Source organism: Dendropsophus ebraccatus, chromosome 4, assembly GCF_027789765.1.
Source record: "Dendropsophus ebraccatus isolate aDenEbr1 chromosome 4, aDenEbr1.pat, whole genome shotgun sequence".
In the NCBI taxonomy this organism is placed as follows: Eukaryota; Metazoa; Chordata; class Amphibia; order Anura; family Hylidae; genus Dendropsophus; species Dendropsophus ebraccatus.
This window is the reverse complement of record NC_091457.1, coordinates 171,430,913-171,458,709: the sequence shown is the minus strand read 5'-3', so window position 1 is coordinate 171,458,709 and position 27,797 is coordinate 171,430,913. Positions and strand designations below refer to the sequence as shown.

At 51.5% G+C, this 27,797-nt stretch overlaps 2 protein-coding genes across 4 annotated transcripts in view; one reads left to right on the top strand and one right to left on the bottom strand.

Annotated features, from left to right (window-relative positions):
• The window catches only part of LOC138789136 (putative ferric-chelate reductase 1), a 567,372-nt gene that overhangs the window by 251,177 nt on the left and 288,398 nt on the right, over positions 1-27,797 (top strand). The window lies entirely within an intron of this gene.
• SOAT1 (sterol O-acyltransferase 1) overlaps positions 1,356-27,797 on the bottom strand; it is a 75,574-nt gene continuing 49,132 nt past the window's right edge. The window contains exons 5-16 of one of the 2 annotated variants that reach the window (XM_069967735.1): positions 27,311-27,370; positions 25,333-25,440; positions 21,779-22,061; positions 21,597-21,675; positions 20,600-20,678; positions 19,155-19,200; positions 12,470-12,599; positions 10,190-10,287; positions 9,737-9,835; positions 9,320-9,455; positions 6,510-6,655; positions 1,356-6,100 (exon numbers count right to left, since the gene is read on the bottom strand). In XM_069967735.1, the coding sequence (XP_069823836.1) occupies positions 6,035-6,100; positions 6,510-6,655; positions 9,320-9,455; positions 9,737-9,835; positions 10,190-10,287; positions 12,470-12,599; positions 19,155-19,200; positions 20,600-20,678; positions 21,597-21,675; positions 21,779-22,061; positions 25,333-25,440; positions 27,311-27,370 (1,330 nt within the window). In that variant the 3' untranslated portion in view covers positions 1,356-6,034. Of the gene's footprint in view, positions 6,101-6,509; positions 6,656-9,319; positions 9,456-9,736; positions 9,836-10,189; positions 10,288-12,469; positions 12,600-19,154; positions 19,201-20,599; positions 20,682-21,596; positions 21,676-21,778; positions 22,062-25,332; positions 25,441-27,310; positions 27,371-27,797 lie in introns of both variants that reach the window. The other variant, XM_069967734.1, reaches the window with a different exon arrangement.

Below are 27,797 nucleotides of genomic sequence, written 5' to 3'. Positions count from 1 at the left end.
GCTGAGACCTGCGAGGGGCCGCAAGTCGCTGGAAAGGTGAGCAGCTGTGGGAGATTTGTCATTTTCTACAGCCGTCAAGCAACATTAAAAACAGATTTGGGGGGGGGGGGGGGGGGATTTACATTACACATGTAGAAAAAGACATTTATTGTGAATCTCCCTTCTGATCACATTACAATATGCAGATTATTCCAGCAGTCACTATGGTCTCGGCCCACGGTCACCGGATCATTTGACAGTAATTTGATGGTTTTTATTAGATTGTAAAAAAATAACTTACAACAAAATCAACATTTGATTAAATTATTTTGCAGCCTATGTCTGATAACTAAAGGCAAGTGCACAGCGGATGCACGGCCTTGTAACGTCCACGGCTCAGGATTATTTACACCCATGTACATAAATCTTATTGTACAAGCTGCAATGTCAATTGGGACAGAATAGAAAAACATGACAACATTTGGCCTAGTCCAGCAGCACAGCCTGCCGGGCACCAGACTACAGAGGGCAGTCTACCCTTACTGGCAAGGTTTCTAGATCTTAAAGGGGTACTCCAGCAAAAAGCTTTTTCTCTGCAATATGCTTCAATTACTAAGATATATGTTTGTAATATGCTTCAGTCACCTGAAGCATCTGCCCCCCCCTCCCCTATCTGCTCCCCTCTCCTCCCCTATCTGCTCTCCCCCCCTCCCCGCTCCCCTCTCCTCCCCTATCTACTCTCCCCCCTCCCCTATCTGCTCCCCTCCCCTCTCCTCCCCTCCCCTATCTGCTCCCCTCCCCTATCTGCTCTCCTCTCCTCCCCTATCTGCTCTCCTCCCCTCCCCTATCTGCTCTCCTCCCCTCCCCTATCTGCTCTCCTCCCCTCCCCTATCTGCTCCCCTCTCCTCCCCTATCTTTTCCCCCTCAACCCCCCACCAGGAAGTGAATTAAACTCATTCTTACCTAATGACTGTTGACCCCAGGCTGCTCTGTGGAAGCCATTTTGTGACAACGACATCATCAAGAGGGAGGCGGGGTCTAAGCCCCGTTAGGCCAGCCTTCCTTTATCAGATGACTCAGGTTGCGCGGCTCTGATTATCTGAAGATGTAAGCCATCTAACAGTTACACATTACTGGAGACAAAGTGCATCATGGGAAAGCCCAAACCAGGAAGTAAAGAAAAAAAATGAAGACACCAACTGGAGGTTCAGGGACCTGCAAACAGCAGGAAATTCAAACAGAGACACTCCGGAGGGATGGTAAGTGTGAAAACTATGGGGGAGATTTATCAGACATGGTGTAAAGTGAAACTGGCTCAGTCGCCCCTAGCAACCAATCAGATTCCACCTTTCATTCCTCACAGACTCTTTGGAAAATGAAAAGTGGAATCTGATTGGTTGCTAGGGGTAACTGAGCCAGTGTCACTGTACACCATGTCTGATAAATCTCCCCGTTTATGATTGTTTTTACCAGCGCCGGAGTACCCCTTTAAGTCTCCCATCAGATCACAGCTAAGACACTACAAAGCAGCACGTGTCAGCTCAATGTCTGATGTCGCTACAACAGCAGAGTATCAGGATATATGTGAGGATCATGATATACAGAAGTGGCAGCAGCAACATTGTTTACGGAGCAAACTGTACGGAGTAGGATATATTTGCAGCCATTGTGACTGCCCCATCCTGATGACGACTGCGCAGCGGTTACTACAGGCACCAGGAAAGCAGCGCAGCACACTCTCACTGCATTGGCTGCCAGAGTAGCCCCGGCTCTCCCTTCTGTAATATCCTTATACTCTGCCGTCCCCTAAGTAACACTGTAAAATCTTCTGCTACCACTGAACAGTCTTCAGAACAAGGCACATGGGCTGCTAAGATTTCATGGCAATAATGATGCTATAGGATTTGACACCCAAGCACGGCACATGGACCCCACAACACAAGCCGCACGTCCAGGGAGGGACCATCAGAAGAGAGATCAAAGCCGCAGAGAAGACCATCCTCTTCAGTGGCGGCAGGCTGGCAGGTTTCCCAGCAGTCACCTGGAGGCTTCTTGTCCTGAAGCAGCGTATTGGCATCCATTCCCATGTCTTGTAAATCAGGCTGTACCACCCAACTCTCAGCTTCATACATACAAGTCCTTCACCTTGTGCCATTGTTGTGCAATCATTCTAATGGCAAAGGATAAAACTACAAGGAATGAGACTGGTCCCTGGTCTCCTGAAGCCGCTCAATGCAATTCCATGCCCTGAAGATGCTGCAGAATGGCAATAGTGAGGATGCAAGTTCTCTTACAGCCAATGTTACCAATCAATAGGTTCTTCACAGCTTCATTGTAGAATGATGGAGGAGCAGAGACAGAGAAGATAAACCAGACACAGAGTCTATGAGTAACAAGACAGAAGCTAAAAGTTATCGCTGAAGAGTTTGCTGCATCCCGATCCTACACTGCAGAGTGCTGACCCTGCACCGCATCCCGATCCTACACTGCAGAGAGTGCTGACCCTGCACCGCATCCCGATCCTACACTGCAGAGAGTGCTGACCCTGCACCGCATCCCAATCCTACACTGCAGTGCTGACCCTGCACCACATCCCGATCCTACACTGCAGAGAGTGCTGACCCTGCACCGCATCCCAATCCTACACTGCAGAGTGCTGACCCTGCACCGCATCCCAATCCTACACTGCAGAGTGCTGACCCTGCACTGCATCCCGATCCTACACTGCAGAGTGCTGACCCTGCACCGCATCCCAATCCTACACTGCAGAGTGCTGACCCTGCACCGCATCCAAATCCTACACTGCAGAGTGCTGACCCTGCACCGCATCCCGATCCTACACTGCAGTGCTGACCCTGCACCGCATCCCGATCCTACACTGCAGAGTGCTGACCCTGCACCGCATCCCGATCCTACACTGCAGAGTGCTGACCCTGCACCGCATCCCGATCCTACACTGCAGAGTGCTGACCCTGCACCGCATCCCGATCCTACACTGCAGAGTGCTGACCCTGCACCGCATCCCGATCCTACACTGCAGAGTGCTGACCCTGCACCGCATCCTGATCCTACACTGCAGAGTGATGACCCTGCACCGCATCCCAATCCTACACTGCGCAGAGTGCTGACCCTGCACCGCATCCCGATCCTACACTGCAGAGTGCTGACCCTGCACCGCATCCTGATCCTACACTGCGCAGAGTGCTGACCCTGCACCGCATTCTGATCTTACACTGCAGAAAGTGCTGACCCTGCACCGCATCCCCATCCAACAGTGCAGAGTGCTGACCCCGTACCGCATCTTGACCCTACACTGCGCAGATTGCTGACCCTGCACCGCATGCTGATCCTACACTGCAGAGTGCTGGCCCCGCACTGCATCCCAATCCTACACTACAGAAAGTGCTGACCCTGCACCGCATCCCCATCCAACAGTGCAGAGTGCTGACCCTGCACCGCATCTTGATCCTACACTGGGCAGATTGCTGACCCTGCACCGCATGCTGATCCTACACTGCAGAGTGCGCTGTTCCAGTCATCCGATGCAGTTTACCTTTGAGATGAATCTATCAGTCACAGAAATTTCTACCATTGAGAAACATCTCCTTCTCCACACAAACGATTAGTTCTTATGACAAGGTTGTTCTACATAGGACCATGGTCCTTTATCAGGTCTGAGAAACACAGATTCTGGGCAAATTCTGGACTGGACGTAAGGGCTAACCTTTTGTATATATATCCTGTAGCGACGAGGTATATGGTACACCCGTATATTATTGCGTCCGTGGGTTATTGTACCTATTTGCAGAGTGGTAATGATGCTGTTTGTCCAGCTTTCTCTTCTCATATATCTAATGCTATCATGGTATAATATGCTACAATAGGGTGTATGAATTGTATTAACATAGAAGCGCGATCACTTTGGATTATGACTTCTATCTCGTTCCACTCATTTGTGATATGATCCTGTATGCAATAACAACATTAGGTTATCTGGGATCCATTTGATATTCATCATTAGTATTATTCTTAGCTCACATTATGGATATGATGATTTTTATACCTATGGGATCAAATAGATTTTCACATTGGCGTTTATTGTTCTCTATCAAATTGGTGTCTGAATTCGGGCCAACAGTGATCATGTAGTGGTCTTCATGATTTATTTGTTGTGTAAGAGGTTATTCAGACTAATTGCTATGTTAAGTGTTTTTCACTATTTATGGGTTAGGATTATATGGAAATTGTTTAGGCAATATATGGTATATGCACACACTTTAGTCTGAATAGTCTCTTTTCCGATAATCAGGTTATTAATCTATTTCTGCGTTTTCTTCCTTATTTAGGTCTTCGGATAATATGGATAAGCGCTCATGCACTATACGTTATGTGCATACACTCCTTTGTGGTCCAATAAGCCTGTACTCGATACAATAATTGTAATGGTTTTTTTTAATCTTTTTGGTCATAGACCTGCACGGCCCGGATCTGCATATATTTCCTCTCAGTAACAAGGTACAGGATCCATTCATGTGCAAGTGTTCATTGAGAAGCATTAGTAATAGAGTTTGTTTCATCTACGTCACTCACTACGCAATGATATGGGTGGGGAAACATCTTGCACATGCGCCGTAACCTGTTAGTGACGCTGCGGCAGCCATGTTGGGCGTCTGGCCGGGAGGGGTTTTGCCTATGGGACGGGTAAGGCTAATAATCTAGCATAATGTGATCTGCATTTCTCTAATTACAAGTGGGGGATATATTTGTTCACTATGTTACATAATGTTACCCTGTTGGAGACGGAACGCGTGGGAGTTAGTGGAGCCCGATATGGAGTCCCTCATTTTAGTGATATCGATTATCTAAACTCTTTCATTTGATGCATTACTTAGAATTGATCTTGGTTGGCAGCTCTAGCCGCTCATTTTGCTCCCTCTTACATGAATTTTTTGGGCTGCTAGCAGTGTTTTTGGGGGGGACTCTTGCACTTTGTATAGGTCGGGGTGCTTTGGATACAGAGCTTCTCATACTCTGTCTCCAATTTGGGTGTGCTGTTGTTTTTAAATGATTTTATCCTGTAGGTTTTGCCACTTGTAGTCTTTTTGTATTACCAATAAACATTTCCAACACATTTTGTTACTATATTAGTGAGTTGGTCTTTTCTTGAAGTACCACCTGTCTTATATGGTATACTTTTCTGTTTTTGCTATATATTCCCCTAACCTAAATACAGCAATGACTGGATCAATGTGTCTACAGCTTAGATTCCAGACGTTGCAGTTAATGGCTGACACAGCGCAGTTTGATCTCGCGTCCCTGGTTGTCACCCAGCTCTATCCCAGCCTGGTTGTCAGAGCTCTAGCAAAGCAATCCTCATCTTGGGGCAGTAATTCAGGTCACCATCCTATCTAGACTGTATCTTAATGCCCACCCAGCCTGCAGCCAGACAGTCCAGATCAGGATCAGAGACCGGCAAGAGCAACAAACCAGAAACCAGAAGGAAAACAGAACTCTCCAACGTGAAGATACAGAAGAAACTAAGAAGGGCCTAGTGCTCAACAAATCTTTGGTTCCTGAATTTGAGGATGCAAGGACGTTGCAAATCTCATTATTGCTTTGTACTGCAGCATTTGTTGCTAGGAGGCATGAAGTACATTAGGGACCATGGACGGTCCTCTGCATGGCATGCTGGCCTCAAAAGTCAATACATTCAGTAATACATTGTGCAAATGGCATCAGGACAGCAGCCTGCAGAGATGCACAGTCCATTAACAGTACAGGGAAAGGAACGGACGGGATGACATAGAGAACGTTCACTGTAAACCATATCCCATAGGTAAGAATAGACGCAATCATCCTGGTACGTATCCATCGCTGGTGTCTGTGTTCACGATTAGTTGGCTGGTTATCCGAGAGGAAGGAAAGTAGACACTATCAAAATCTGTAGTCACAGACTGTTAACAGTTTCCACGTGAATACAAAAATAACATTCAGTAAGAAGGCGACAACGTCCATCGCTCAATAACCGAGGACAATAACCGCACAATGTGCAAGATCATGGTTTCCGCTCCTCTACATGGCAGGTCCAAGAGCGTGGCTTCAAGTAGTCCAGAAATGTGGGCTGGAAAAGAAGAAAGGGTCAGCTGGTGTGTACGGGTCATCCTCTCCCCCCTACATCCATTACTTATACAGAAATATGGGCTGGAAAAGAAAGGGTCAGCTGGTGTGTACGGGTCATCCTCTCCCCCCTACATCCATTACTTATACAAGCAGACGGCCCGATCCAAGAGCCAACACAGCTCGTACACACAGCTATCCTAACGAGAGTATAAGATGAGACTAGATGGACCCGCACTCCTCCTCCTCCTGCTGGTGTATATATATATCCTAATATACAGATAATATAAGATGAGACTAGATGGACCCGCACTCTTCCTCCTCCCTGGTGTGTGTATATAATATATAGATACAGATGAGATCCTGCAGAACTGTATATACCCCCCCCCCCCATGCATATGGCGGTAACTCACATTGCTGACAGAACAGTGGCGCTGGGCGTACCACTCCTGGGAGTAGAGACAGAGCAGGACGCCCTGACCCAGGAACAGCGACGTCCACATGATCACGTTCCAGATGGGACCTTTCCGGCGGTCGTGAAGAATGAAATTAAAGATCACTGCGAATAAAACATTCAACGTATCATAAGAAATGAGGAGAACCCGACATGGGACCAGACAAGGAATAGAAATTACTAACTATATAGCGGCAACATATTCCGCAGTGCAGTCACCTGGTCAGAAATCACTCAAATCTACAATAGACGCAGCTGGCGACAGGACCCAGGAGCGGCGGCAGCTGGCGACAGGACCCAGGAGCGGCGGCAGCTGGCGACAGGACCCAGGAGCGGCGGCAGCTGGCGACAGGACCCAGGAGCGGCGGCGGCAGCTGGCGACAGGACCCAGGAGCGGCGGCGGCAGCTGGCGACAGGACCCAGGAGCGGCGGCGGCAGCTGGCGACAGGACCCAGGAGCGGCGGCGGCAGCTGGCGACAGGACCCAGGAGCGGCGGCGGCAGCTGGCGACAGGACCCAGGAGCGGCGGCGGCAGCTGGCGACAGGACCCAGGAGCGGCGGCGGCAGCTGGCGACAGGACCCAGGAGCGGCGGCGGCAGCTGGCGACAGGACCCAGGAGCGGCGGCGGCAGCTGGCGACAGGACCCAGGAGCGGCGGCGGCAGCTGGCGACAGGACCCAGGAGCGGCGGCAGCTGGCGACAGGACCCAGGAGCGGCGGCAGCTGGCGACAGGACCCAGGAGCGGCGGCAGCTGGCGACAGGACCCAGGTTGCGGGATCACTTTGGCAGGGAGCGTCACCTCCATTATACCCACCCCCCCTTCCTGGTGCGGAATCACTTTGGCAGGGAGCTTCACCTCCATTATACCCACCCCCCTTCCTGGTGCGGGATCACTTTGGTAGGGATACATAGATTCACACAAGATGTGTGTGCTGGCACTGTCCCCAGTTTTAGGAGACCAAGCTTGGACCTCACCGTGACTCTCCCTTGGTTGGTGTAACTACTGTCAGTGGTGCTCAGCTTGAGAAAACAGTCCAATAAAGTCTTTGCACAAAAGGACAAGATGAAGTGCGGCAGCTCACCAAATGCTTTATATGGACATAGAAGGCATCGACAGCAGGTACTATCCACAAATAAACAGAGCGACGGCCGTTTCATGTATAAAACGCTTCTTCTCGGCTCACAAATACAGCATGCACCTACATCACTTTTAAGCTGCTGCCCCCTTCTGGACACCCCTCCCCCCCCCCTATCTTTATGACATGCAATTTAAAAGATGAACTGCAAATACGAAGTCTGAAAATGTTGGAACAAAAAGTGCAATCCCTGGCAGACAAAAAAGTCCGCTTGTTTTGGACGATAAAGTCATTAAAACCATATAAAGACAGCGGACGAGTGCCGAGAGGATTACGGCAATTTATGGAAGACTTGTCATTCCAAAAAGCATGGAAAGACGCACATCTTCAACATTCATTAAATCTTATGCAACTAATTTTACAGAGAAACGAGATTGAATACGAATATATCACCACTGAGTCTACCCGACTACGAGAAAGGGGTTTAAGTGCGGTTCGTGCTCTATGTGTAAATATAATGGTGAAAGAAAATGGATCCAGGTGGGAGGAGTCTCATGGGAAATTATAACATGCAAAACTTCCTTTATTGTTTATGTTATGACTTGTAAATGTGGTGCTTTTTATATTGGGAAGACTGTAACATGCATGTACGATCCAGAGAACATCTAAACTCCATTAGGACCGGCTCTGGTTGCCCGCGCTTAATTCAACACAAACAAAACTCATGCAGGTGATACGTCTGTCCTTGATTTCACAGGCTTGGAATCTGTACCTGCGGCTGCAGGTGTGAACAGACACAAAAAGCTTCTGAAAAGAGAAGCCTACTGGATCATTCGGACAAACGCTATGGGACCATTGGGACTTAATGACAAAAACGATATGAGCGTCTTTCTATAAAAATAATCTCTTTATTGTATTTTGTGCACTTTGATGTTCCGTCATGTACAGATGTACGATTTTGTGCTTTTTTAAAATTGAAATGTATTTTATATATGTTTATACTGTATGTTGATACACTGCATCTACTGCTCTCATTCTGGTACACGGTGAGTTAATACCCTCACAAGCAGATGGTGATGGGGGGGGGGTCCAGAAGGGGGCAGCAGCTAAAAAGTGATGTAGGTGCATGCTGTATTTGTGAGCCGAGAAGAAGCGTTTTATACATGAAACGGCCGTCGCTCTGTTTATTTGTGGATAGTACCTGCTGTCGATGCCTTCTATGTCCATATAAAGCATTTGGTGAGCTGCCGCACTTCATCTTATCTTTTTGTGCAATCACTGGCAGGGAGCGTCACTTCCATTATACCCCCCCCCCTTCCTGGTGCGGGATCACTTTGGCAGGGAGCGTCACCTCCATTATACCCCCCCCCCCCTCTTCCTCTTTCCTGGTGTGGGATCACTTTGGCAGGGAGAGTCACCTCCATTATACCTCCTCTTCCCCCTCTTTCCTGGTGCGGGATCACTTTGGCAGGAAGTCTTTCTGATCTAATTATCTAATGATCGCCCTTCAGTCTCAAAACCTACAACCCTTTAGAAAAATGAAGCCTCACTACACCTACTCACATTAACCAAACCTCAAGATGGAAGACGTACGCAGCTCTCACACAGCAATGTCCTAGCTACAAGATATATCAGGAGGTGGCTCAGAAACAGGTGAAGCTAGAAGTATAGGTGGCGGCAATGAGCGATACTTACTGCCAAAGCCCATAAACAGAATGAACATAACCGGGTAGAAGAATCCAAAGCAGATCCCCAGGGCGTACTCATGGACCACAGCAGAGACCATGAACACAGACAACATGGCGGCTGCTTTAAGCCTCTTGCCAAAGAACTAGAGAAGAAAAAGAAACAAACAAAAAAAAAAAAAGTGTAAAAGTCATTCAATTCAATGAATAAAGTGAGCAGAGATATTCTCCATGTGTCACACAGCATGCAGTGTCATGGACTCCAGCGCTGCAGCCACACCACGTCCAGGGTGTCACAGGAAACAATGCTACATGCAATAATCTACATCCCTGTAATAAAGACGGTGAAGGACTCCTAACAAAGTAATAGACGTGTGTGAACCCAGCCCAACAATCTGTACAGATGAGGGAAGGTGCGGCATCTTACCCAGAGGAAATCCCGATAGGCGTAGTAGTACAGCCAGTCGTGCACAACCACGTTCCAGGTGCGGTAATAGTTTGCAAAAGAAGTTGAGTTCCACCAATCCTGAAAATCACAAAAAACAAATGAACTTTAAGTTTTACTTTGCAGTGAGTTCTATTAAATTTAAATTCCACAACCATTGTCATATTAAGCTATATACAGGCTGCTAGTGTCAGAGCCCATATACAGGCAGCATGACCGGCGGCTGGGGTTAATCACCCCTGATGATGCTGCTGCATGTGTGGCAAAACATGTCTGGGCTGGGTGTGTATCAGTCCTCCGACGTACATGAGGATTGAGTCCAGCGGGAAATCCTTGTATACACATGATGGTAATGCAGCCAGTATACAGATCATACAGCTGTGTGCACAACATGTTACAGGACTTTACAGCAATAACAGCATGCCATCGCTTTACCTTGTAGAACATTCTGTCAGCAAAACGAAGCATCTCAGCAAAGGCGTTGAGCCAACAGTGCAGGAAAGCGAAGAAGGCGAGGAAGAGGATGAGGACACCTGAGAGAGAGGAAGAGATAGAGACCAGACACAGCATCAAATACACGTATGTACAGAGACCGGACACCGCATCAAATACACGTATGTACAGAGGCCGGACACCGCATCAAATACACGTATGTACAGAGACCAGATACCGCATCAAATACACGTATGTACAGAGACCAGACACCGCATCAAATACATGTATGTACAGAGGCCGGACACAGCATCAAATACACGTATGTACAGAGACCAGATACCGCATCAAATACACGTATGTACAGAGACCGGACACTGCATCAAATACACGTATGTACAGAGACCGGACACAGCATCAAATACACGTATGTACAGAGACCAGACACAGCATCAAATACACGTATGTACAGAGACCGGACACCGCATCAAATACACGTATGTACAGAGGCCGGACACCGCATCAAATACACGTATGTACAGAGACCAGATACCGCATCAAATACACGTATGTACAGAGACCAGACACCGCATCAAATACATGTATGTACAGAGGCCGGACACAGCATCAAATACACGTATGTACAGAGACCAGATACCGCATCAAATACACGTATGTACAGAGACCGGACACTGCATCAAATACACGTATGTACAGAGACCGGACACAGCATCAAATACACGTATGTACAGAGACCGGATACCGCATCAAATACACGTATGTACAGAGACCAGATACCGCATCAAATACACGTATGTACAGAGACCGGACACTGCATCAAATACACGTATGTACAGAGGCCGGACACAGCAAGCAGTCTACATTGTATGTGACAGGAGTGACTGGGGCTGGAGACTTCCCGGATGTATCATACATTGTATGTGGTCGGGGCTGGAGACTTCCCGGATGTATCATACATTGTATGTGGTCGGGGCTGGAGACTTCCCGGATGTATCATACATTGTATGTGATCGGGGCTGGAGACTTCCCGGATGTATCATACATTGTATGTGGTCGGGGCTGGAGACTTCCCGGATGTATCATACATTGTATGTGATCGGGGCTGGAGACTTCCCGGATGTATCATACATTGTATGTGGTCGGGGCTGGAGACTTCCCGGATGTATCATACATTGTATGTGGTCGGGGCTGGAGACTTCCCGGATGTATCATACATTGTATGTGGTCGGGGCTGGAGACTTCCCGGATGTATCATACATTGTATGTGGTCGGGGCTGGAGACTTCCCGGATGTATCATACATTGTATGTGGTCGGGGCTGGAGACTTCCCGGATGTATCATACATTGTATGTGGTCGGGGCTGGAGACTTCCCTGATGTATCATACATTGTATATGACAGAAGTGATTGGGGCTGGAGACTTCCCGGATGTATCATACATTGTTTATGACAGAAGTGACTGGGGCTGGAGACTTCCCGGATGTATCATACATTGTATGTGACTAGAATGATCAGGGCTGGAGACTTCCCTCATGTATCATACATTATATGTAAATGGGGCTAGAGACTTCCCGGATGTATTATACATTGTATGTGACTAGAATGATCAGGGCTGGAGACTTTCCGGATGTATCATACATTGTATGTGATCGGGGCTGGAGACTTCCCGGATGTATCATACATTGTATATGACAGAAGTGATTGGGGCTGGAGACTTCCCGGATGTATCATACATTGTTTATGACAGAAGTGACTGGGGCTGGAGACTTCCCGGATGTATCATACATTGTATGTGACTAGAATGATCAGGGCTGGAGACTTCCCTCATGTATCATACATTATATGTAAATGGGGCTGGAGACTTCCCGGATGTATTATACATTGTATGTGACTAGAATGATCAGGGCTGGAGACTTTCCGGATGTATCATACATTGTATGTGATCGGGGCTGGAGACTTCCCGGATGTATCATACATTGTATGTGATCGGGGATGGAGACTTCCCTCATGTATCATACGGGGATGGAGACTTCCCTCATGTATCATACATTATATGTGACTGGGGCTGGAGACTTTCCGGATGTATCATACATTGTATGTGATCGGGGCTGGAGACTTCCCGGATCATATGTTGCATTGAGAGAGTCTCCAGCCCCGGTCACACACATTCAGCACTGTGCTCAGTCTCTGCATACATTGTGTGTATGTAAAGAGACTGGACACACGTATGCACAGAGGGTTAATACACAAGATCACCAGGTACCTGGAAGGATGGAGTTAAATATACAGAGGACCAGGACTCGGAGGCTGAACGGCTCTTGGCTGATGTTTCGAAAAAGCGGGATACAGAGTCGGACAAAGACGTAGTAGGCGTAGAAGAGGCAGCCCAGCACCTGTAACAGAGCAGAGAGAGAAGAGACAACCTCAGACCTCATCCACAGCACAAGATCATTATTAGGAGATGACCCGTGGTGAGTGGTGAGGTACTCTGCGGTACGTGAGGTACTCTGCCGAGCTCCTTTGTACCCGTTTTCCTGGTGTGGTATGGGTCGCCTATGCTGGGCCACGGGATTCTTTTGGTAACATGCACATATGTTCATCCACGTAGAAGACTGAGGAATAAATGGTTCTAGTGCTGTTGTGTCCTCCGCAGCGATCGGGGGGCGGCTTCCTGTCTCACATATTTACAGCCAATCCAGGGACTACTGGGAGAACATTCTGCTGCACATACTTTGGTCCCTCACGAACATGTTTACCAGGGAACACTAATCTACAAATTCAATATAAACACACACATTATAATATATATATAATCAGTCTCCACTGATTGTCCCATACAAAATCTGAATATGCAGAGAAGGGTCCGTGGAGCCTCAGTTACGAGACTCAGAACACGGGAATAGCCAGATCTCCCTCTCTCCAGAGAAGGAAGCCCATTGCCAAGGGGCGCCTCCTAGTGGGGAGAGCACCAAACCACCCTGATACGTAGTCCCTCAGGTCCTCACTCTGTTACCAGCTTTGGGACCTAAATAGGGAAACACCAGGGTGGCCCCTGTGAGTCACAGTCTAACTCTGTGGCGAGTATAACGACATAAGACAAGGGTTACCAAGGCTAGGCATCCATCCACAGACTGCTGCCCCGGGGGTATTTGCCCCTCGTCAGTGCGGGGCAGGATTCTGGCTACTGGGGCAATGATAAATAGACCAACAAAACACAACAATCACTGAACTCAGGGAGAACAGGGAAAAATTCCAATGGAGTCCTCATATAAGAGTCTCCATTGATTGTTGATTGTATATATATATATACATACACACGTTAGGCCGGGGAGGTAGGGACAAGACACGACAGTGAGCCCTGATGCTGAACCCACCAGCTGTCCCTACCTACTTGCCTCAAATTCGCCCGTAAGAAATCACTGATCTGCAGATAATTGGTTCCACCCCCCAAATATACTGATTATTATTCTGAACAACATGTAGAAGAGATGGAACAATGAGAAGCAGCTGAATATGTGATATATAAGTTACTGTACAGTATAGTATCAGCATGTGGTGTATAATGTATAGTAACTGTATAACCCTGATAACACAGCAGCTGGATATGTGATATATAAGTTACTGTACAGTATATCAGCATGTGGTATATAATGTATAGTAACTGTATAACCCTGATAACACAGCAGCTGGATATGTGATATATAAGTTACTGTACAGTATAGCAGCATGTGGTGTATAATGTATAGTAACTGTATAACCCTGATAACACAGCAGCAACTGGATATGTGATATGTTACTGTACAGTATAGCAGCATGTGGTATATAATGTATAGTAACTGTATAACCCTGATAACACAGCTGGATATGTGATATATAAGTTACTGTACAGTATAGCAATCAGCATGTGGTGTATAATGTATAGTAACTGTATAACCCTGATAACACAGCAGCTGGATATGTGATATATAAGTTACTGTACAGTATAGCAGCATGTGGTATATAATGTATAGTAACTGTATAACCCTGATAACACTGCAGCTGGATATGTGATATATAAGTTACTGTACAGTATAGCAGCATGTGGTGTATATTGTATAGTAACTGTATAACCCTGATAAACACTGCAGCAGCTGAATATGTGATATATAAGTTACTGTACAGTATAGCAGCATGTGGTGTATAATGTATAGTAACTGTATAACCCTGATAACACAGCAGCTGGATATGTGATATGTAAGTTACTGTACAGTATAGCAATCAGCATGTGGTATATAATGTATAGTAACTGTATAACCCTGATAACACAGCAGCTGGATATGTGATATATAAGTTACTGTACAGTATAGCAATCAGCATGTGGTGTATAATGTATAGTAACTGTATAACCCTGATAACACAGCAGCAGCTGGATATGTGATATATAAGTTACTGTACAGTATAGCAGCATGTGGTATATAATGTATAGTAACTGTATAACCCTGATAACACAGCAGCAGCTGGATATGTGATATATAAGTTACTGTACAGTATAGCAGCATGTGGTATATAATGTATAGTAACTGTATAACCCTGATAACACAGCAGCTGGATATGTGATATATAAGTTACTGTACAGTATAGCAGCATGTGGTATAGAATGTATAGTAACTGTATAACCCTGATAACACAGCAGCTGGATATGTGATATATAAGTTACTGTACAGTATAGCAATCAGCATGTGGTATATAATGTATATTAACTGTATAACCCTGATAACACAGCAGCTGGATATGTGATATATAAGTTACTGTACAGTATAGTAGCATGTGGTATATAATGTATAGTAACTGTATAACCCTGATAACACAGCAGCTGGATATGTGATATATAAGTTACTGTACAGTATAGCAGCATGTGGTATATAATGTATAGTAACTGTATAACCCTGATAACACTGCAGCAGCTGGATATGTGATATATAAGTTACTGTACAGTATAGCAGCATGTGGTATATAATGTATAGTAACTGTATAACCCTGATAACACTGCAGCTGGATATGTGATATATAAGTTACTGTACAGTATAGCAGCATGTGGTATATAATGTATAGTAACTGTATAACCCTGATAACACAGCAGCTGGATATGTGATATATAGTTACTGTACAGTATAGCAATCACCATGTGGTATATAATGTATAGTAACTGTATAACCCTGATAACACAGCAGCTGGATATGTGATATATAAGTTACTGTACAGTATAGCAGCATGTGGTATATAATGTATAGTAACTGTATAACCCTGATAACACAGCAGCTGGATATGTGATATATAGTTACTTACAGTATAGCAATCACCATGTGGTATATAATGTATAGTAACTGTATAACCCTGATAACACAGCAGCAGCTGGATATGTGATATATAAGTTACTGTACAGTATAGCAATCACCATGTGGTATATAATGTATAGTAACTGTATAACCCTGATAACACAGCAGCAGCTGGATATGTGATATATAAGTTACTGTACAGTATAGCAGCATGTGGTATATAATGTATAGTAACTGTATAACCCTGATAAAACAGCAGCTGGATATTTGATATATAAGTTACTGTACAGTATAGCAGCATGTGGTATATAATGTATAGTAACTGTATAACCCTGATAACACAGCAGCAGTAGCTTGTAGATACAGGATGGAGCTGCAGATCCCCATAATGCAGTAATGTAGTACAACAGGCTAGAATAGAGAAGCATGGCTGCTGTCAGCGGGCTGTGTGGTCACATGACAGCAATGGGGGAGGGGGGGGGGGTGTTCAGCATGGACCAATCAGGGCTGACAGAGACTTCAGGGAGCATGAAGGAATGAGCAGGACAGATGTGGGCACAGTATATAGCAGCGCTCTCTGTCCGGGGAGAGAGGGGTTACAGCTATGGAGAGATTACCCCCACAGTCCTGTCCCCTGATGTAAGCCCCAGCTTGAAGTGGATCTGCTATGATTTGGAAGGTGAGGGAGACTTCCTGGGTCAGAGTACAGGGCTGTAGACCCCGCTATGCAGACCATGCCCCTCCCCCACTCCCCCTCCCACCCAGTACAGGGAGCTCTTACACCAAAGCAAAACTCTTAAACCAAGTTATCACTGTATATATACCCCTCCTAGATGTAACTGTATGACCTCCCTACAAGGCCCGGGCATGCTCCTGATGAGGTGTCTGTATGACCTCCCTACAAGGCCCGGGCATGCTCCTGATGAGGCAGCTGTATGACCTCCCTACAAGGCCCGGGCATGCTCCTGATGAGGTGTATGACCTCCCTACAAGGCCCGGGCATGCTCCTGATGAGGTGTATGACCTCCCTACAAGGCCCGGGCATGCTCCTGATGAGGTGTCTGTATGACCTCCCTACAAGGCCTGAGCATGCTCCTGATGAGGTGTATGACCTCCCTACAAGGCCCGGGCATGCTCCTGATGAGGTGTATGACCTCCCTACAAGGCCCGGGCATGCTCCTGATGAGGTGTATGACCTCCCTACAAGGCCTGGGCATGCTCCTGATGAGGTGTCTGTATGACCTCCCTACAAGGCCCGGGCATGCTCCTGATGAGGTGTATGACCTCCCTACAAGGCCCGGGCATGCTCCTGATGAGGTGTCTGTATGACCTCCCTACAAGGCCCGGCCATGCTCCTGATGAGGTGTCTGTATGACCTCCCTACAAGGCCCGGGCATGCTCCTGATGAGGTGTATGACCTCTCTACAAGGCCCGGGCATGCTCCTGATGAGGTGTCTGTATGACCTCCCTACAAGGCCCGGCCATGCTCCTGATGAGGTGTCTGTATGACCTCCCTACAAGGCCCGGGCATGCTCCTGATGAGGTGTATGACCTCCCTACAAGGCCCAGGCATGCTCCTGATGAGGTGGCTGTATGACCTCCCTACAAGGCCCGGGCATGCTCCTGATGAGGTGTATGACCTCCCTACAAGGCCCGGGCATGCTCCTGATGAGGTGTCTGTATGACCTCCCTACAAGGCCCGGGCATGCTCCTGATGAGGTGTCTGTATGACCTCCCTACAAGGCCCGGGCATGCTCCTGATGAGGTGTATGACCTCCCTACAAGGCCCGGGCATGCTCCTGATGGTGTCTGTATGACCTCCCTACAAGGCCCGGGCATGCTCCTGATGAGGTGTCTGTATGACCTCCCTACAAGGCCCGGGCATGCTCCTGATGAGGTGTATGACCTCCCTACAAGGCCCGGGCATGCTCCTGATGAGGTGTATGACCTCCCTACAAGGCCCGGGCATGCTCCTGATGAGGTGGCCGATGGTCTCCTGAGGGATCTCCTCCCAGACCTTGACTAAAGCAGCCGCCAACTCCTGGACAGTCCTTGCTGCAACGTGACGTTGGTGGATGGAGGAGACATTATGTCCCCGATGTGCTCAATGGAATTCAGCTCTGGGGAACGGGCGGCCAGTCCATAGCCTCACTGCCTCCATCTTGTAGGAACTGCTGAAAAAGTCTCGCCAGCAGGTCAAGCATTGTCCTGCATTTGAAGGAACCCCAACCGCACCAGCATATGGTCTCACAAGGGCTCTGAGGGTCTCGCTACCTAATGGTGGTCAGGCTACCTCTGGCAACACATGGAGGGCTGTGCCGCCCCCAAAGAAATGCCCCCCCCCCCCATTACTGACCCCCTGCCAGACCGCTCATGTTGAGGGACGTTGCAGGCAGCAGATCGCTCTCCACCGCGTCTCCAGACTGTTGTGACTGATATATTTTTTGCCCCTTTCATCCTTCTTGTTTTTATCCAGGAGCTTTGGACCAGTCCTGAACACGATCCCTGTTCACTCACGCATCAAGGCCGAAAAATACGGCTCTGGGGCTAAAGGGGATAAATGGCAGAACGTGGGCGCAGGCAGATCCGCAGCTATAGGAGGAAACCGCCACCAACCAGATGAAAAACCCAAACACCTACACAGAAATGCCACTAACGGGAGAATAATCGCCTCGTGGGAATGAAGCTAATGCGGATATCTCAGTCCCCATATTTCTGCCCCTGCTCAACCCCATGCCCTGTCCATGCTCACCCTCCCCCCCCCCCATGTTTCTGTCCCTGCTCCCCCTTCCCTGTCCCCCCCGACCCAGTCCCTGCTCCCCCTTACCTGTCCCCCCTATGTTTCTGTCCCTGCTCCCCCTTCCCTGTCCCCCCCGACCCAGTCCCTGCTCCCCCTTACCTGTCCCCCCCGACCCAGTCCCTGCTCCCCTTTCCCTGTCCCCCCCGACCCAGTCCCTGCTCCCCCTTCCCTGTCCCTGCTCCCCCTTCCCTGCCCCCCCCCCCCCCCATGACCCTGCCCCCCCTTTCCTGGCCCCCCATGGCCCTGTCCCTGCTCACCCTTTCCTGCACCCCCCCATGACCCTGTCCCTGCTCACCCTTTCCTGCACCCCCCCCATGACCCTGTCCCTGCTCACCCTTTCCTGCACCCCCCCCCCCCCCCCCATGACCCTGCTCACCCTTTCCTGCACCCCCCCATGACCCTGTCCCTGCTCACCCTTTCCTGCACCCCCCACATGACCCTGCTCACCCTTTCCTGCACCCCCCCATGACCCTGTCCCTGCTCACCCTTTCCTGCACCCCCCCATGACCCTTCCCCTCCTCACCCTTTCCTGCACCCCCCCATGACCCTGTCCCTGCTCACCCTTTCCTGCACCCCCCCTATGACCCTGCCCCTCCTCACCCTTTCCTGGCCCCGGTGACACGGTCCCTGGTCCTCAGTCCTTAATCCCTACTGACCCCCGTGCTCCATCCTGCAGGTAGAGTCGGGTTCCGGTCATGTGATCCCCGGGTTGAACCCCCATTCATTACGCTCTCTCCTGTATATGGGGGATACATTTTTATCACTGAATCAGGAAACCACTTTAAGGTCTCCACCATCAAAGATGTAATAATGAATTGTTCTCAACATTTTACCTGAGCAAATTTAGTGGCGACATATCCCCATCGTATGGAAGGATTCCTGCAAGACAAGCGAGAGCATCACTGATGTGTAACATCTCCGGGCCCCTCCCTGTACAGTGTAAGCTCCCCGGGGCCCCTCCCCTCCCTGTACAGTTTAAGCTCCCCGGGGCCCCTCCCCTCCCTGTACAGTGTAAGCTCCCCGGGGCCCCTCCCCTCCCTGTACAGTGTAAGCTCCCCGGGGCCCCTCCTCTCCCTGTACAGTGTAAGCTCCCCGGGGCCCCTCCCCTCCCTGTACAGTGTAAGCTCCCCGGGGCCCCTCCTCTCCCTGTACAGTGTAAGCTCCCCGGGGCCCCTCCTCTCCCTGTACAGTGTAAGCTCCTCCCCTCCCTGTACAGTGTAAGCTCCCCGGGGTCCCTCCCCTCCCTGTACAGTGTAAGCTCCCCGGGGCCCCTCCCCTCCCTGTACAGTGTAAGCTCCCCGGGGCCGCTCCCCTCCCTGTACAGTATAAGCTCCCCAGGGGCCCCTCCCTGTACAGTGTAGGCCCCTCCTCTCCCTGTACAGTGTAAGCCCCCCGGGGGCCCTCTCCCTGTACAGTGTAAGCTCTCCAGGGCCCCCTCCTCTCCCTGTACAGTGTAAGCTCCCCGGGGCCCCTCCCCTCCCTGTACAGTATAAGCTCCCCGGGGGCCCCTCCTCTCCCTGTACAGTGTAAGCCCCTCCCCTCCCTATACAGTGAAAGCTCCCCGGGGGCCCCTCCCCTCCCTATACAGTGAAAGCTCCCCGGGGCCCCTCCCCTCCCTGTACAGTGTAAGCCCCTCCCCTCCCTGTACAGTGTAAGCCCCTCCCCTCCCTGTACAGTGTAAGCCCCTCCCCTCCCTGTACAGTGTAAGCTCCCCGGGGCCCCTCCCCTCCCTGTACAGTGTAAGCTCCCCAGGGGCCCCCTCCTCCCCATACAGTATAAGCTCAATGGGGGCCCCTCCCCTCTCTGTACAGTGTAAGCTCCCCAGGGGCCCCTCCTCTCCCTGTACAGTGTAAGCTCCCCAGGGCCCCTCCCCTCCCTGTACAGTATAAGCTCCCCGGGGCCCCTCCCCTCCCTGTACAGTGTAAGCTCTCCGGGGGCCCCTCCCCTCCCTGTACAGTGTTAGCCCCTCCCCTCCCTGTACAGTGTAAGCTCCCCAGGGGCCCCTCCCCTCCCTGTACAGTGTAAGCTCCCCGGGGGCCCCCTCCTCCCCATACAGTATAAGCTCAATGGGGGCCCCTCCTCTCCCTGTACAGTGTAAGCTCCCCAGGGGCCCCTCCCCTCCCTGTACATTGTAAGCTCCCCGGGGGCCCCTCCTCTCCATACAGTATAAGCTCCCCGGGGGCCCCTCCTCTCCATACAGTATAAGCTCAATGGGGGCCCCCCATTGCTGTGATGCATTTAGGTCGGGAGCGGGGTCACACAGTAGAGACTTATTTACCTTGGATAGTTGTCTCTGTAAATCAGGGTCGGAGCAAACAGGAAATACAAGTATTGTGTAACCTGCGGAACCGGAGCGACTGCTGGAGACAAAACACCCAACGTTACAGACGCTATAGACCCATCTAGTGAACGCTATAAGATGCTTTATATATAGCCTCCGCAGGTCCCGTACAGATCAGCCTCTCCCTACACCTCACCATCCGCAGGTCCCGTACAGATCAGCCTCTCCCTACACCTCACCATCCGCAGGTCCCGTACAGATCAGCCTCTCCCTACACCTCACCATCCGCAGGTCCCGTACAGATCAGCCTCTCCCTACACCTCACCATCCGCAGGTCCTGTACAGATCAGCCTCTCCCTACACATCACCATCCGCAGGTCCTGTACAGATCAGCCTCTCCCTACACCTCACCATCCGCAGGTCCTGTACAGATCAGCCTCTCCCTACACCTCACCATCCGCAGGTCCTGTACAGATCAGCCTCTCCCTACACATCACCATCCGCAGGTCCCGTACAGATCAGCCTCTCCCTACACCTCACCATCCGCAGGTCCTGTACAGATCAGCCTCTCCCTACACATCACCATCCGCAGGTCCTGTACAGATCAGCCTCTCCCTACACCTCACCATCCGCAGGTCCCGTACAGATCAGCCTCTCCCTACACATCACCATCCGCAGGTCCTGTACAGATCAGCCTCTCCCTACACATCACCATCCGCAGGTCCTGTACAGATCAGCCTCTCCCTACACGTCGCCATCCGCAGGTCCTGTACAGATCAGCCTCTCCCTACACGTCGCCATCCGCAGGTCCTGTACAGATCAGCCTCTCCCTACACGTCGCCATCCGCAGGTCCTGTACAGATCAGCCTCTCCCTACACCTCACCATCCGCAGGTCCTGTACAGATCAGCCTCTCCCTACACCTCACCATCCGCAGGTCCTGTACAGATCAGCCTCTCCCTACACGTCGCCATCCGCAGGTCCTGTACACTCACCTGACTTTTCCTTTGCAGAAGACAAGACCCGCGGGATGTTCTCTCTTACGAATGAATGAACCTTCATGATGAGCCGGACCTGGAGGAGAAATGAGAAGATGACGGGACTGTGGAGGAGAAGACTGACGTCCATCTGTGGAGGAGAAGACTGACGTCCATCTGTGAAGTAGAATGGCTGCTACCTGCTCAAGGATGACGATGAACCTGGAGGCGGGGGGCAAGTTATGCTGCAGCACTATGTACGCCGGACAGAAGCCGAGCCCCAGCATCTGGAAGGAGAGGTACAGCGAGGCGTAGAAGAGAGAGCGCACTGTGCGGTACGAGGACGTCCTGTACCCCTGAGCCCACATGGAAAGCAGGACGTACGGAACGATCAGCGTGCCCAGGAACATGCAGATCCACGTGAAGAACACAATGGAGAACTTGCCAAAGGCATAGAACAAAAGATTAAACTCCAAGACAAGTCTGTAAGACAAAACACGGAAAATCAGGAGGCCGGAACGGCAGTAAACATGGAAAGTTTGTACGAGAGCGCGGCCTCCACACAGACAGACCGTGTGTACGAGAGCGCGGCCTCCACACAGACAGACCGTGTGTATGAGAGCGCGGCCTCCACACAGACAGACCGTGTGTACGAGAGCGCGGCCTCCACACAGACAGAACGTGTGTACGAGAGCGCGGCCTCCACACAGTCAGGCCGTGTGTACGAGAGCGCGGCCTCCACACAGACAGACCGTGTGTACGAGAGCGCGGCCTCCACACAGACAGAACGTGTGTACGAGAGCGCGGCCTCCACACAGTCAGGCCATGTGTACGAGAGCGCGGCCTCCACACAGTCAGGCCATGTGTACAAGAGGGCGGCCTCCACACAGACAGGCCGTGTGTACGAGAGCGCGGCCTCCACACAGTCAGGCCGTGTGTACGAGAGCGCGGCCTCCACACAGTCAGGCCATGTGTACGAGAGCGCGGCCTCCACACAGTCAGGCCATGTGTACAAGAGGGCGGCCTCCACACAGACAGGCCGTGTGTACGAGAGCGCGGCCTCCACACAGTCAGGCCGTGTGTACGAGAGCGCGGCCTCCACACAGTCAGGCCGTGTGTACGAGAGCGCGGCCTCCACACAGTCAGGCCGTGTGTACGAGAGCGCGGCCTCCACACAGACAGACCGTGTGTACGAGAGCGCGGCCTCCACACAGACAGAACGTGTGTACGAGAGCGCGGCCTCCACACAGACAGGCCGTGTGTACGAGAGCGCGGCCTCCACACAGTCAGGCCATGTGTACGAGAGCGCGGCCTCCACACAGTCAGGCCATGTGTACAAGAGGGCGGCCTCCACACAGTCAGGCCGTGTGTACGAGAGCGTGGCCTCCACACAGAAAGACCGTGTGTACGAGAGCGCGGCCTCCACACAGACAGACCGTGTGTACGAGAGCGCGGCCTCCACACAGTGAGGCCATGTGTACGAGAGCGCGGCCTCCACACAGTCAGGCCATGTGTACGAGAGCGCGGCCTCCACACAGACAGACCGTGTGTACGAGAGCGCGGCCTCCACACAGTCAGGCCGTGTGTACGAGAGCACGGCCTCCACACAGTCAGGCCATGTGTACGAGAGCGCGGCCTCCACACAGTCAGGCCGTGTGTACGAGAGCGCGGCCTCCACACAGTCAGGCCATGTGTACGAGAGCGCGGCCTCCACACAGTCAGGCCACGTGTACGAGAGCGCGGCCTCCACACAGTCAGGCCACGTGTACGAGAGCGCGGCCTCCACACAGTCAGGCGATGTGTACAAGAGCGCGGCCTCCACACAGTCAGGCGATGTGTACAAGAGCGCGGCCTCCACACAGTCAGGCCGTGTGTACGAGAGCGCGGCCTCCACACAGTCAGGCCGTGTGTACGAGAGCGCGGCCTCCACACAGTCAGGCCGTGTGTACGAGAGCGCGGCCTCCACACAGTCAGGCCACGTGTACGAGAGCGCGGCCTCCACACAGTCAGGCCACGTGTACGAGAGCGCGGCCTCCACACAGTCAGGCGATGTGTACAAGAGCGCGGCCTCCACACAGTCAGGCGATGTGTACAAGAGCGCGGCCTCCACACAGTCAGGCCGTGTGTACGAGAGCGCGGCCTCCACACAGTCAGGCCATGTGTACGAGAGCGCGGCCTCCACACAGTCAGGCGATGTGTACAAGAGCGCGGCCTCCACACAGTCAGGCCGTGTGTACGAGAGCGCGGCCTCCACACAGTCAGGCCACGTGTAGGAGAATAAAAAAAATGGATTCAATAAAGAATAAAGGCGCAGCGGCACTCAACAAATGAAGTGCTTATCCGGTAAGCGCGGTCGTGGATACAAATATACAGGCCATTTGGTGAGTGCCGCAGCGTTTTTCTTATGTGGACACATCTGAGTGCAGACGCCATCAGGAAGAGACCCCCATTTATTCTGCTTGTAAGTGTGAAGAGTGCCAGGAGGACTTTCTTCACACGTAATTATTGTAAAAGATTGGAAAAATTCAGCGCAGATCAGCCTCTCCCTACACCTCACCATCCGCAGGTCCTGTACAGATCAGCCTCTCCCTACACCTCACCATCCGCAGGTCCTGTACAGATCAGCCTCTCCCTACACATCACCATCCGCAGGTCCCGTACAGATCAGCCTCTCCCTACACATCACCATCCGCAGGTCCTGTACAGATCAGCCTCTCCCTACACATCACCATCCGCAGGTCCTGTACAGATCAGCCTCTCCCTACACCTCACCATCCGCAGGTCCCGTACAGATCAGCCTCTCCCTACACGTCGCCATCCGCAGGTCCCGTACAGATCAGCCTCTCCCTACACATCACCATCCGCAGGTCCTGTACAGATCAGCCTCTCCCTACACATCACCATCCGCAGGTCCCGTACAGATCAGCCTCTCCCTACACCTCACCATCCGCAGGTCCCGTACAGATCAGCCTCTCCCTACACCTCACCATCCGCAGGTCCCGTACAGATCAGCCTCTCCCTACACCTCACCATCCGCAGGTCCTGTACAGATCAGCCTCTCCCTACACCTCACCATCCGCAGGTCCTGTACAGATCAGCCTCTCCCTACACCTCACCATCCGCAGGTCCTGTACAGATCAGCCTCTCCCTACACCTCACCATCCGCAGGTCCTGTACAGATCAGCCTCTCCCTACACCTCACCATCCGCACTGTACAGATCAGCCTCTCCCTACACCTCACCATCCGCAGGTCCTGTACAGATCAGCCTCTCCCTACACCTCACCATCCGCAGGTCCCGTACAGATCAGCCTCTCCCTACACCTCACCATCCGCAGGTCCCGTACAGATCAGCCTCTCCCTACACCTCACCATCCGCAGGTCCTGTACAGATCAGCCTCTCCCTACACCTCACCATCCGCAGGTCCTGTACAGATCAGCCTCTCCCTACACATCACCATCCGCACTGTACAGATCAGCCTCTCCCTACACCTCACCATCCGCACTGTACAGATCAGCCTCTCCCTACACATCACCATCCGCAGGTCCCGTACAGATAAGCCTCTCCCTACACATCACCATCCGCAGGTCCTGTACAGATCAGCCTCTCCCTACACCTCACCATCCGCAGGTCCTGTACAGATCAGCCTCAGGAAGAGACCCCCATTTATTCTGCTTGTAAGTGTGAACAGTGCCAGGTGGACTTTTACTACATGCGATTATTGTAAAAAATTGGAAAAATTCAGCCCAACTCACCGGCCCTTGTCAATGCAATCCACAACCAGAGTACTGAGGATGAAGAGGATGAGGAGCGCGATGAACATGTGGTAGATGGTGCGGAAGTGATTGACTTCAAAGAGTTCACTGCAAGAGAAGAGAAACGGGACAGACATCATCCGACAAGTCGTCAGCGCAGGAGGTGGCAGATTATAGCTATACTGTCTATGATAAGGGGGAGTGGTCTATATACGCCCACAATGGTGGGGGGGGCATAGAGGTCCATGATAAGGGGGAGGGGCCTATATACGCCCACAATGGTGGGGGGGGCATAGAGGTCCATGATAAGGGGGAGGGGCCTATAGACGCCCACAATGGTGGGGGGGGCATAGAGGTCCATGATAAGGGGGAGGGGCCTATAGACGCCCACAATGGTGGAGGGCATAGTGGTCCATGATAAGGGGGAGGGGCCTATAGACGCCCACAATGGTGGAGGGCATAGTGGTCCATGATAAGGGGGAGGGGCCTATAGACGCCCACAATGGTGGAGGGCATAATGGTCCATGATAAGGGGGAGGGGCCTATAGACGCCCACAATGGTGGAGGGCATAGTGGTCCATGATAAGGGGGAGGGGCCTATAGACGCCCACAATGGTGGGGGGGGGGCATAGAGGTCCATGATAAGGGGGAGGGGCCTATAGACGCCCACAATGGTGGAGGGCATAGTGGTCCATGATAAGGGGGAGGGGCCTATAGACGCCCACAATGGTGGAGGGCATAGTGGTCCATGATAAGGGGGGACCTCCTGCTTCTTCCTCCCCCCCTCTCTCTCCTGCTTCTTCCTCCTCCCCCTTCTCTCTGCTTTTTCCTTCCCCTTCTCTCACACCACTTCTCTCCCACCTCTTCCTCCTCCCCCTCTCCTGATTCTTCTTCCTCCTCCCTCTCCTGCTTCTTCCTCCTTCCCCCTCTCTCTCTCACTTCTTCCTCCCCCCTCTCTCCTGCTTCTTCCTCCTCCCCTTCTCCCCCCGCTTTTCTCCACTTCCTCCTCCCCCCCTCTCTCCTGCTTCTTCCTCCCCCCCCTGCCTCTCTTTCTCCACTTCTTCCTCCTCCTCCCTCTCTCTCCTGCTTCTTCCTCCCCCCCTCTCTCCTGCTTCTTCCTCCCCCTTCTCTCCCGCCTCTTTCTCCGATTCTTCCTCCTCCCCCTCTCTCTCTCGCTTCTTCCTCCACCCCCCTCTTTCTGCTTCTCCCCCCCTTCTCTCACACCACTTCTCCCCCCGCCTCTTTCTCCTCACTGTCGCTCTTTGGGGGCCTTTGGCTCCTTCGCTGTAGTGGGGGGCAGGGGGGGGGGTTGCCCGGGTGATCGTTAGATCACCGTCCGGGCAGCCCATGGCATACAGTAGTGGTCTGCTGCCTCCTATTTCATGGAGCGACGGTGCAGATCGTTGCTGTACGAGTTGTTTCTCTTTCAACATGTTTGAAAGACAAAAGACACAACAATGTCGATGAACGATGTCGGCTGATCGTTGTCTTTTATTCCACGGGACGATTATAGGCCGATAATCGTTCCGTGGAATAGGGCCTTAAGTCACAGCCTGGTACACAGAGTACTTGCCGAGTGGGCCGGAGGGTTACTTAGGCAGACGTCCGTAAAAGCTGTGGGCGAAAACACCCAGCAGAAAGGGTTATTACATGTCGTGTCTTTCATCATGGCGGAATGGGGGCGGCGGGCCTCGTGACCTGATGTGCCTTTAAGGCGGAGTCACGTTCCCCTCTCACCAGTCCCCCCTCTCCCTGATCCCGCCTGACCAGTCCCCCCTCTCCCTGATCCCGCCTGACCAGTCCCCCCTCTCCCTGATCCCGCCTGACCAGTCCCCCTCTCCCTGACCCCCCTGACCAGTCCCCCTCTCCTTGATCCCGCCTGACCAGTCCCCCTCTCCCTGACCCCCCTGACCAGTCCCCCTCTCGCTGCGCTTCCTTTAGCTGTGATCAGGTGTCAGAGCAGATGTTAGTCACTTACTCCAGTAAAGAGCGTCTGGAGACGAACATCTTGCCGTGGTCCAGAGGCGGCCGCAGGGTCCTGCAACAAGAGAAAACCTCAGGAACAATTCTACTGATCACAGGTTGGCGCCCGTCGGCTAGGAATGGGGGCTGTCTGCTGCGAGGATGTCCATGGCAGCCATAATGACAGCTCTGCGGGCAGGGTGTGCACTTACATAGGAGTGTACGGGGCATCCATAGCCATAACTGCCCCACCCCTCAGGATGGAGGAGCCGGGCGCCTGGCAGCAGAGATCACCCTGGACGCTTTACACACATTATGTAACGTCCACAGAGGTCAATAGGAGCTGGATACACAGAGCAGCACCACAAGCTCCCCCACCTGTCACCTGACCCACAGGGAGCAGCAGCATCTCCCCCCAGCCAATGGGGCGGGGTCTCTCCACATCCTGTACACTCACTATTCTGCTGGTGGGGTCACTGTGTACATACATTACATTACTGATC